Below are 12,189 nucleotides of genomic sequence, written 5' to 3' on the forward strand. Positions count from 1 at the left end.
CACTGAGAAAATTGTCCAAGATTTGCTGGAGGAGAACTTACCTGAAATGATGAAAGATGATGATATACCCATCCAGGAAGTCCACGAACCCCAAACAGGATAAAAAATTGTCCTTGTCTCTTAGTGATACATATTGAAGAATTATTAAACATTATAATCCCTAGAATTTTTCTTTAAGATAATCCATATATGACTAAGACTTTCTCTTTGGTGATAATTGTTAAACTAGGAGATGACTTCATAGGGTTCTTTATTCTTTTTTATCTAATTTGTTTATATTCAAATATTTTTGTTTCATTTAAAAAATTAGGAAGATTGTGACTACCTGGCATGTACTCACTTGCTTACTAATATATCTTAGATTAAAAAAGTTCTGAGACAGAAAGATTTGAAGACAATCAATATGGCTGTCTTACTATTTAACCTTAGCAAGTATATTAATGTGAGTCCCATGTCGCAGATAGACACATTTGATGAATAAATAACTTACTTTGTAGCAAACCCTAATTGGATGGGTCTACACTGTGTTTGCCTACCTCATTTGATATAAAGTGCCTAAGGTATTTGACTGCTAACTAAATGCTAGCAATTCAAACCGACCTGCCACTCCTCAGAAGGAAGGTGGGGTAATGTGTTTCCATAGTGATACTGCCTTGGAAATGCAAGTAGGGGTCACTATGAGTAAGAGCCTATTCAACAACAGTGAGGTTTTTTTTTTTTTTGGTTTAGCAATTATAGAGGTGCTCTGACCTCCCCTATGGGATGTGTCTGAAGCATCCTGCTTTCCAGTGATCATATTTAATGTACTTGTTCCTAGAAAAGTCTGTGTCTCATTGTCCTGGTGTTTAGTATCACAGGTATATTGAAATTGCTATAAAACAGTGCAGGAGCTCAGGAATTGATTGTAAAATCCATGGTCTTATCATCCTGGGACGGATTCGTACAGAAGAAGAAGATTTGGCTGCAGTTCCTTTTTTAGCTTCAGACAACGAAGAGGAAGAGGATGATAAAGGCAGTAGTGGGAGGTAAGAGTTATTAATACTGACATCATCACATGCTGACTTTCACAAATAAACATTTAATGAGAGTATAGCTCATAATGACAGTACTTTTATGACCACAGGAATGTCTGTCAAATGTTAATTGAATTTTTACATATTTTAAATACTATTTTTAAGAAAATATTTAATGTATTAACACATTATATCTGGAAAAAAGGGAAATAAAAATGATTAATTTTTCTACCTGAGATAACTTTTGTTAAGATCTTGGTATATATCCTTACATATATATTTTTTCCTGTCCCTAAGTATATTTTCCTATTGAAATGGTATAGTGTGTTATTTATTTTTTACTTAGTATTTTATTTTGTACTCTTATCCACATTGATAAATAGTTCACAGTGATAACAATTTTTGTGGATTGTAGTGTTTCATCATTTACTCTTTCAATTCTTTATTTTGAATGAGCACTGTGGTGGTGACTGCTACTGTATTTATTCATTCAATACATATCTCTCAAGCATCTACCATGGGCCAATCCCTGTTCTTTGTATGGGTAATACCATGGTGAAGAAGCAAAATAAAACAAAAGAAACTCATCCCTAATCTTACAGAGTTTAAAATTTAAAGGTAGGAGCCAGATAATAATCAAATGATCTTATTACATAAATGTGACATAGCAGTGTTGAGTGACAAGAAGGAGAGGGTGTGATGCTCTTGAGAGTCTCCAGTAGGGGCATTGATCTGTCAGGGAAAAAAAGGAAAACCTCCCCCCTAAAACCAGAATTACAGGAAGAGTAAGAATTACCATAGCAAAGTAGGTAGGAAAGAGTGTTTCAGGCAAGGGGAGCAGCCTATACAAAGAGAAAAAAACAAAACCTAATTTAGTACCATCAAGTTGATTCTGGCTCATAGCAACCCCCTTCGGGTTTCCAAGATTGTAAATCTTTACAGAAGTAGATTGCCCAGGGCACTTTGGTAATAAGATAGAAGACTAGGCAGACAAGGGACACAGACCCTCTTCAACAAAGAGAAGAAAAACCAGTTAACAGAGATATAGAAGATCATGCTGGAGCCCTGCACTTTGAAAGGAACTATGCAGAAGTGGATTAGGCACCAACTAGTGAAAAAACCTGAACAGAAAGAGTGAGTACAGAGACAGTCAGAGTTGTGGAATGTCAGCTACTCTGATTGGACCAACAGCCTGTATATTTCCAAGTGGTGTTGGGACCTGAGAATTGACCTAAAGATCAGCCCTGGTCACTAAGGGCTGCAGGACGACTGTGCTGCTGGCCTATGACTATGAAACAGCAAGGAGGGAGACAATCTGAGCTGTTGACTTTCTGCTGTCCGGAGGGTGCAGCCATTTTGAATGTTTACAAGTTGTGGCCATTTTGGATGTTTAACATGACCGAGGGTGAAGCCATTTTGAATCTTTCCAAGTGGCAACCATTTTGGATTTTAAAGTGATAGCATTCTCATTCAGATTCCAGGGACTTAAGAATAGGCTCTGTTTGCCAAGGTCAGCAGAGACATATGAGAGGCAGACAACAGGAAAGGTACAGGTGGTGAGTGTATAAGTGCTGTCAACTAGCAAATAGAGGAACATAGTACCCTGTTTGTATAGATAACATTCAAACAACACAAGGAAAACAAAAATTGTGGGCAAGTCACTCCCACATACAATCACCAATTAAATATAAACACAAAAATGCCACAATGCCTCAGAGACAACAGAGCATCACAGTCCACACAAAGAAGCAAGATAAAGCAGGAGAAACAGAGGACCAGGGTATAGACCCAAAATACATCCCTGAGGAAGATGAAGCATTGGAACTCCCTGATAAAGAATTCAAAAGAATTATATTTTGGTACCTTCAATGATATGCAGAGCACATAATCCAAGAAGCTGGACTATATGAAGAAAAACGTGGCATCAGGTTTGGAGGAAGAATCATTAACAACCTGAGATATGCAGACAATACAACTTTGTTTGTGGAAAGTGAGGATGACTTAAGGCACTTATTGATGAAGGTTGAAGAATACAGTCTGCGGAATGGATTATGTCTCAATATAAAGAAAACAAAAATCCTCACAACTGGACCAATGAGCAGCATCACAATAAATGGAAAGAAGATTGAGGTTGTCAAAGAATTCACGTTGTTTGGTTCTACGATCGATGCCAATGGAAGCAGCAGTCAGGACATTAGACAACGTGTAGCATTGGGAAAGTCAACTGCGAAGGAACTGTTTCAAGTGCTGAGGAGCAAGGATGTCTCCTTGAGGACTAAGGTGCACCTGACACAAACCATGGTATTTCCAGTTGCCTCATATGCATGTGAGAACTGGACAGTGAATAAGGAACACTGAAGAAGAGTTGATGCTTTTGAGTTGGCGAAGAATGGTGAAAGTACCATGGACTGCTAAAAGAACTAGCAGATCTGTCTGGGGGAAGTGCAGCCGAGATGCTCCTTGGAAGTGAGAATGGCCAGACTTCATTTCACCTATTTTGGTCATATTGTCAGAAGAGACCATTCCCTGGAGAAGGATGTCATGCTTGGTATGGTAGAGGGTCGATGAAAGAGGGGGAGACCTTCAATGAGATGGATTGATGCGGTGGCTGCGATGATGGGCTCAAATATAGCAGGGATTGTGGGGCTGGCGGGCGCGGGATCGGGCTGTGTTTCATTCTGCTGTGCATGGGGTCGCTATGAGTCAGAAATGACTTGACGGCACCTAACAACAACCTTCAGTGAATTAAGAGACAGATCAAGGAATATACAAAGAAAACCCTAGAACAATTTTGAAAGACAATACAAGAACAAAATCACAAAATAATTGAAAAATTAGAAATGATACAAAATCTACACACACAAATCCAGAAGATTAAAACAAAATTTCAGAAATAGATAAGACATTGAATGGACAAAGGAGCAGAATTGAATCAATGGAAGACAGAATTAGGTAGATTGAATGCAAGTACATGAACAGTTCTTTGGAAAGAGATAATTCAGATAAAAGATCAAAACAAAATGAAGAAAGCCTAAGGTTCATGTGGGATACAATCAAAAGGAATAACCTACATGTAATTGGAATTCTAGAACAGGAAGAGGCAAATAAAACCACAGAGAAAATTGTTGGAGATATGTTGGAAAAGAATTTTCCTAGTATGATGAAAGATGAAAATATATCCATTCAGGAAGTCCAACAAACCCCAAACAAGATAGACCCCAAAAGAAAATTACCAAGACATATCATCATCAAACTTGCCCAAACCGAAGACAATGAAAGAATCATGAGAGCAGCATGGGAAAAACGAAAAGTTATCTACAAGGGTCAACCAATAAGACTAAGCTTGGATTTCTCAGCAGAAACCATGCAGGCGAGAAGACAATGGGATGGTTTATATCAAACACTGAAAGAGAAAAATTTTGTACCAACAATTATGTACCCAGCAAAACTGTCCCTCAGATATGATGGTGAAATTAGGACATTTCCAGATAAACAGAAATTAAGGGAATGTGTCAAAACCAGACCAACCTTACAAGAGATGCTAAAGGCAGTCCTTTGGACAGAGAAGCAACAATTCAAACCACTTGTATCTATATACATAAATTTAATTAAATAAGGAAAATACCAGATCACTTTAAAAAGGAAATCATTGGGATTTTTAAGAGAAAAGATTAAAGATTAGCACTTTCTTATTCAGTAGCTACTAAAATTGGGCAAATAGAAACAACATATGTACCCTATATGTAAGAGCTCTGGTAGCATAGTGCCTGCACTTGACTGCTAACCAAAAGGCTGGCGGCTCAAACCCACCAGCCATGCCTTGGAAGGAAGGTTGGGCAGTCTACATCCGTAGTGATACTGCCTTGGAAACCTAAGGAGGGGGGAGGGTTCACTATGAGTCAGGTCCAACTCGACGGCACATAACAACAGCAACTGTATATGTGAAATAAAAATGTTTTAAACTTTATTGATCATATTTTTACATAATTGAATATATTCCCAAAAGAAAATCTAGGTGTTTGAATGTAATGTTTTTTTTTCCTGTAATCTGTCATTAGCTAGCTTTAGGTGACTCCGTGATCTTAGCAATCTCTGCAGGGACGTAGTCATTATGCCTGTGTGCCCCAAACTGACCAAGGGGCATCGGTTCTGCAATGTGGATGGTTACATGGCGCCAGTTATTAAACTATTTTGAATCTCTCTTGGTTTTCAGTACATGTTTTTGACTAAAACTGTGTTGTGGATTATTTCAGATGATCACAATGCTTTCCTTTGTCTGGTATCAGATAAAAGAATTTCTGTACGTTTTTATCCCAACACCATAAAATTTAGATTCCTTACACTAAATGTTCATTAGTATTTAAATGTGCTAAAAAATTTTACCTATAACAATTTGACCTAATCTACGGAGCCCTCAATTGTTCATCCTACCTTATACAAATAGAATAAAAGTGGAATAACAAATAAATATGAAATTCGAAATGCAGAGAACAGTTCATTAACACCTGGCATTAAAGTAACAACCAAGAAAATTGGAGTGCTTTGGCTACTATTGGTTAATCCTCTAGCCCATTGAAGACAGGTGAGGTAATGGGAATGAGCAAGCTCTAGAAACTTCTCCAGGTGTACATCAGGACTCCTGGGAGGAAAAGGAGGCAGGGAAATGGCTGGGGGTCTGGGTGGGGAGAGTGTCAAAGAAGAAAGTGGCCTTTTGCCTCAGAACATGTGTTAGAATACCTTGGAGTTGACACAGTTGCATGTATTTTATTTATACACAGTTGCATGTATTTATACACAGTTGCATGTATATATTTTGGGGGGCAAGGGGAACAAGTGATCAGACAGATTTAGAAATGTTGCAGTGCCAATTGCAGTTTAAGTAGTGTTCTCTACATTTATACCCATAATAGGTATGCACCATGGAAATCAGTAGGTATTGTTATGAGTCATCAAGAGAGTTATTAGCCGTTGTTGTTGTTGTTATGTGCTTGTTGGCCCGAAGTCATAGTGTCCCCTCCTTGAGTCTCTGGGGCGGTATCACTATGGAAGTAAATTGCCCAACCTTCCTTCTGAGGAGTGTCTGGTGGGTTTGATCCGCCAGCCCTCTGGTTAACAGTCAAGTGCCTTAGGCATTACACTACCAGAGCTCCTTATTAGCCATTAGAGAAATGCAAATCTAATGAGATACCATCTAATCTTGGTAATAATGGCACTGATCAAATATCCAGAGAACAACAAATGCTAGTGAGGTTGTGGGGAAGATAAAACTCTTAAACACTACTAGTGGAACTGTAAAGTGATAAATCACTGCAGAAAATGGTATGGTGCTTCCTTAAGAAGCTAGAAATAGAAATACCATATGATCCAGCAATCCTATTCCTATGTTTATGTGCTAGAGAAAAAAAGAGTTGAGACATGAATAAACATATGCACAACCATGTTTATTGCAGTAATATTCACAGTAGCAGGAAGGTGGAAATAACCTAAGTGTCCATCAGTGCATAAATGGATAAATGAATTGTGGTACATAGGTAAAATGGGATATTGTGCAATGATAAAAAATAAAATTGAATCTTGAAACACTTCACAAATTGACATTATGCAATTGAAAAGTCAGTTACCAAAGAACAAATATTATATGAGGCACTGTTATAAAAAATCAGGAGCTCTCGTAACGTAGTGCCTAAGGTACTTGACTGCTAACCAGTAGGCTGGTGGTTCAAAACCACCAGCCACTCTTCAGAAGGAAGGTTGGGCAATCTGCTTCTGTAGTGATCCTGCCTCAGAAACCCAAGGAGGGGTCACTATGAGTTGTGTCTGCCTTGACAGCACATAACAACAGTAACAACAACATTATAAAAAATCAAGAATAGTTTTAGAAAGTAATTTTCTTTAATAGTTTCCAGGAATGGGAAGGTAACAGAGGGAGAATCACTAACTAGATGTTGTTGTTATGTGCCCTCAAGTCGGCCCCGACCATAGTGATCCCTCCTTGGGTTTCTGAGGAGGTATCACTACAGAAGTAGATTGCCCAACCAAATATTAGACATATTAATTCTTGTGTCAAGAAAAGCAATACACAATATAGGGAAAGTCAGCACAACGTGGCCAAAGCAAAGGAAGACACTGAAAGGTATTCAAGAATAAAGGACAACTGTGGTAAATACTGTATCATATATAATCCTGCAACAACAGTAATAATAAACAATAATTTCTAAGTGGATACATAAATAGGTATGCATGCTAAATAGATTTGGGAGTTGGTATGAGCAACACCTGTGGGCATGTGTAGATAATGGTTTTGAATTTTTCTACATCCATTATTTGTACGTTTTGTGTGTGTGTGTGTGTGTGTGTGTGTATGTATATATATGTATATGTGTGTGTGTATATATATATATATATATATATATATATACATACACATAACCAAACACTTTGTAGGACTGAGCTACTGGGCTTGAAGACACTAAAGAGCATAGTCTTGGGGGGCATTCAGATCAGTTGCATAGCAAAGGACATAAAGATACTGTTCTACATTGTAGTTTGGTGAATAGTGTCTGGGGTCTTTAAAGCTTGCAGGAAGTCATGTAAGGCAGAACTATTGGTCCTTTCATGCTTGGAGCAAAGGAGAATGAAGATAACCAAATACTCAAGGAAGCAATTAGTCCAAAAGACTACTGAACCACAGTCTCCTGTAACCTAAGATGAGAAAAACTAGGTGGTGCCTCGTTGCTACTGCCAACCATTCTGATCAGGAACACAATAGAAGGTCCCTGTTAGAATGGGAGAAAAATGTAGATTAAAACTCAAATTCATAAAAAAGACCAAATTTACTGGATACTGCAGGAACTCATAAGACTATTGCCCTAAGTCACCCTTGTAATGAACTGCAGCCACTCCCAGAGACCACTTCTCAATCTAATATTAGACAGGCCTATAAAATAAACTGTAGCCTTGAGGAATATGCTCCTGAGAACAGGCAACTGTATGAGATCAAGGGAACAACATTTGTCCCCAAGCAAAGGTAAGGCTGAAAGGGGCTGGGAAATTGGACATAGGGAAACTAGGCACCCTGCGTGGAAATGAGAGTGCTGACACATTGCAGAGATTGCAACCAGTGTTGCAGAACAATTTGTGCATGAATTATTGGATGGAGAACTAATTAGCTATGTAAACTTTCACACAAAGCACAATAATTTTTTTTAAGTATCTTCAACTTGATATTTAAGGAGAAAGAGAAATGCACACCACACACACACAATGAATAAAAAGCTAATATAAAATTCTAGTATTCTAGTTTAGAGATTTTGACCCTCTGGAACCATTATTCCTGTATATTCTTAGAGTTTTACTGTAATAAAACCTAAAACAAATGTTTCGATAATAACCAGTAAGCCACCCATACTGGCTAACCTATATTTCTATATTTCTTCCGTTGGTTAGCCTTATGAGAAAGAAGGCTGCAGGACTGGAATTGGCTGCTACGATAAGAACCAAAGTGTTTGTGTGGGGGCTGAACGACAAGGACCAGCTGGGCGGACTGAAGGGCTCTAAGGTACCTCCAGCCACGTGCATCCTGCTGTCAGAAACAATGTTTGTCGTTCCTTTATCTGGGAAATGTTCAACAACAGCAACAGTACATCTTCTGACTTTTTTATAATCGTTTTACCTTCCGTATGTTGTTTTTTAAAGTGTATTTTTCTGAAGTTATTCTTGACATACGCTAATCCAAAAAAAAAAAAACCCCAAACGTGCTCTAATAGATATTATCAAATTCAGTTTCTGAAAAGCCTTTGTCCTTGGAAAATGGTATACTATAGAGATAGTTTTTCTATTGCTGTTTTATAAAAATTATAGAGATAAAATATACTTCTTTTGTCTTTAACACAGTAAACATTTTTGATTATCATGGACATAATAATGTATAGAATGCCACATTGGTACAAAGATGAGCAAGATATAATCTGTACCCTCTAGACACTGGGTATCTGAGATGCTTCAGAATGAAATGGCCTCTGTGTTGAGAAAGGATGCTTTGTGAGCTTAGAGACACAAGTGTGTACATGTACATATATTTCCTTTTTGTGGTCATTCAGCTTGACATCTTTAATCCCATAGTACTTCGATGAAAGGTTAATTTGTAAAGTATTTTAAGTTGCTAATAAAAAAATAACAGTGTTTTAAAGAGTAAATGTAAGAAATAATGCATTTGGGCTAGAGTTGAATTCGGTGTCCTTGTATTACTGTGTCTCTTGTCTGAGGAACCAGAAGACAAGTTCCTCCAAATTTTAATTCTAATAAGTGTTTATACTTCTAGTATTCAGTGAATGTTCGCATAATTTCCCTTACTACTTGCCTTCATAATTGAAACCCTGAGAACTAAATTTAGAACTCATTTATGTTAAGGGCCCCAGTACCGTGAATTTTTTTCTTTATTTGAACGGTCTTGACTTAACGTTTGTGGAGTACAAATAAATTTATCATTTGTGAGAGTGCATGTTGGTCTTGGTTCTGCAGGCTGTCTTTGGAAGTCCTAATTGCTCACTGTTGTGGTTAGAGTTTTCACCTGAAAAGTTAGATTTGGAAGGGCTAGGTTTGATGATCCACAGTGTAATGGAAATTCTCTCTTACACTATGGTAGTAATGATTGACTGATAATTTCTGATACATAGAGAATCATAAAGGATGTCTTAGACAAGGTTAAGTATTTTAAATTAAATCATATCCATTTACCATGGGCGGTTTAAGCATATAATTTCTTAGAGATGTCAAAGACAGTGAGCAAGACATAACTTGAAATAAACGATAGCTTATAAGATATTTATTTAGATCTGTATTTAGCCTTTTATTATGGAAATCTTCAATAGTACTCTATAGGGCAGCGAGTCACTGGTAGCAGCCTCAAAAGCTCTCAACAGATGGCTACCTCCCCCCTGATTTATTTTACATTAAAGTTCATGTGTCATTTCATCTTTAAATACTGCAGTATTACCCCTAAGAGATAAGATGCCCTTTTGTTAATATAACCATACATATTAACAGTAATTCTTTGTACAAAAGTAATTCTTTATACAAAAGCTGGAACCTGTGTCAGGCTGAAAGCTGTCAGAGAAGGAAAACAAGTATTTTCTACTAAACCAAGCAATAGAAGAGTGGTTAAGATTGCACTTTGCCAAAGGTGGAAAACTTGCAAGACCCACAAAAACAAGGCAGTGCTGCTGAGTTCGGCTTTCATGGGTTTCACTGTATCATCTAATAAGGTACTTAAGTTTTACTTAATGAAATAATTATCTTTTCCTTTTAAAAAAATTCTGTTGTAGATAAAAGTTCCTTCATTCTCTGAGACCCTGTCTGCTTTGAATGTAGTACAGGTAGCTGGAGGTTCTAAAAGTTTGTTTGCAGGTATGATTATGTTATAATTTTTAAAGTGTTTAATTGTGCTTAACACCAGAAATATAGTTGTTATGATCTGAGTCCTTTTCCTCTGCTTGTTCCTTGCAGTAACTGTAGAAGGGAAGGTCTATGCCTGTGGAGAAGCCACCAACGGGCGGCTAGGGCTTGGCCTCTCCAGTGGGACTGTGCCCATCCCACGGCAGATAACAGCCCTAAGCAACTACATGGTGAAGAAGGTGGCTGTGCACTCAGGTACAAGCCCAGTGTCTCTATTTTGTAAGGGTGCACCTAAAACTCCTACTCTGCATGTAATTAAACTCCTGAAATAACTTCCTAAGTGGTCCTTGGATTCTTTTTCAAGTTTTTCTTAATTTGCAGGAATAAAAATTGGAGAATATAAATCTTGAGGTGGTCCAAAATTTAATTACGATTACTAAAGTAGGGTTTTTGGAGGCCTGCCGTTATTGTCATTTCAGTTGTGTGAGTGTGTGACCTGATCCTTCCATGAGTCCATGGTCCATAGCATCTATGAAATCAGGGATAGAGTTCTATTTTTAAATTGTGCTATTTTTCCTGAAAGTGTCAGTGAACCCCAGTGATGAAAAAGATTCTTAAAAACAAAAAAATCCATACTCCTTCAATTTTGTAAACCTTTATTTAGTATTATTTTTAAGCACTATGCTAGGCCTGTGGGGAACAGAGCTGAATTAGGTACAGAACTTAGTTCCAGCTTGTTCTGAATAGGATTAAGTTTAACCCCCATGTAACAGAAAATCCAAATGACAGTGGCTTAAGCCATATAGAATTTTGTCTTTCTTCTCTGTAAATGAACAGATCTGCCCTAGAAGAAGTGCAGCTGGAATGCTCATTAGAAGGTAGAATGGCCAGACTTCATCTCACTTACTTTGGCCATACTGTTAGAAGGGACCATTTCCTGGAGAAATCACTTGCTTGATAAAGTGAAGGGTCAGCATAAAACCAGAAGACCCCCCCCAACATTATGGATTTACACAGTGGCTGCAAGGATGGGCTCAAGTTACATTAAGGATTGTGAGAATGACCTAGGACCAGGTGGTGTTTCCTTCTGTTCTACATAGGTTGTGGTAGTTTAAGTTTGTGTGTCAATTTGGCTGGACCTCCTTGAGTTGGCTGGGCAGCTAAATGTAGTTATTCCCCATGGTGAGATTGGTAATTAACTCCATGATGGAATCTATTGGAGCAGCTGAGTAACTGCTTTGGCTATGTGGTCTTCATCCTGTACATAAGAAACAGCTTTGGGAATGGTCTCTAGCTTATGGTATGCTTGAACCCTGCATGTAGCCGTGTCATTGTTCAGTAACCTGCCATGATCTGCTGACGTTGGGACTTTCAATGGACTTGAAGGAGGTGTTGCTATGAGTTGAATCAACTCGATGGCAGTGAGTTTGGTTTGATGTGGCTTGGTAACATTGGAACTGTGCCTTTTTACTTGTCAACCTTGGGCTTGTTAATCTCAGCAGCCAGCAGCTGCCTGAGTGAAGAAAAGCCTCTGATTCCAGTGGGTCAGGAGCTGGAGGCAGAGCTGAAGCTCAAGGTTGAGGGGCTTTCACCTAGCTCCTAGAGCTTGGCACTCTGAACTCAGACTTGAAGCCTCCAAACTGTAAGAGAATAAACTCCTGTTTGTTCAAGCCATCGCTTTGTTAGAGTGGCACAGAGGTAACCAACATAGAGTCACTGTGAGTCAGAGCTGACTTGATGGCACATAACAACAATAATCTATGTAAAATCTAGAGTTAGGAGA

The 12,189-nt window shown here is 38.1% G+C and overlaps 1 protein-coding gene across 1 annotated transcript in view; it reads left to right on the forward strand.

Annotated features, from left to right (window-relative positions):
• The window catches only part of HERC2 (HECT and RLD domain containing E3 ubiquitin protein ligase 2), a 554,454-nt gene that overhangs the window by 356,299 nt on the left and 185,966 nt on the right, over nucleotides 1-12,189 (forward strand). Inside the window, exons 53-56 of the mRNA XM_007945978.1 lie at nucleotides 850-1,025; nucleotides 8,460-8,571; nucleotides 10,337-10,418; nucleotides 10,518-10,661. Of these exons, the coding sequence (XP_007944169.1) occupies nucleotides 850-1,025; nucleotides 8,460-8,571; nucleotides 10,337-10,418; nucleotides 10,518-10,661 (514 nt within the window). The remainder of the gene's footprint in view (nucleotides 1-849; nucleotides 1,026-8,459; nucleotides 8,572-10,336; nucleotides 10,419-10,517; nucleotides 10,662-12,189) is intronic.

The sequence above is a fragment of the Orycteropus afer genome, unplaced genomic scaffold (genome assembly GCF_000298275.1).
Source record: "Orycteropus afer afer isolate SDZICR_OR568_19922 unplaced genomic scaffold, OryAfe1.0 scaffold00146, whole genome shotgun sequence".
NCBI lineage: Eukaryota > Metazoa > Chordata > Mammalia > Tubulidentata > Orycteropodidae > Orycteropus > Orycteropus afer.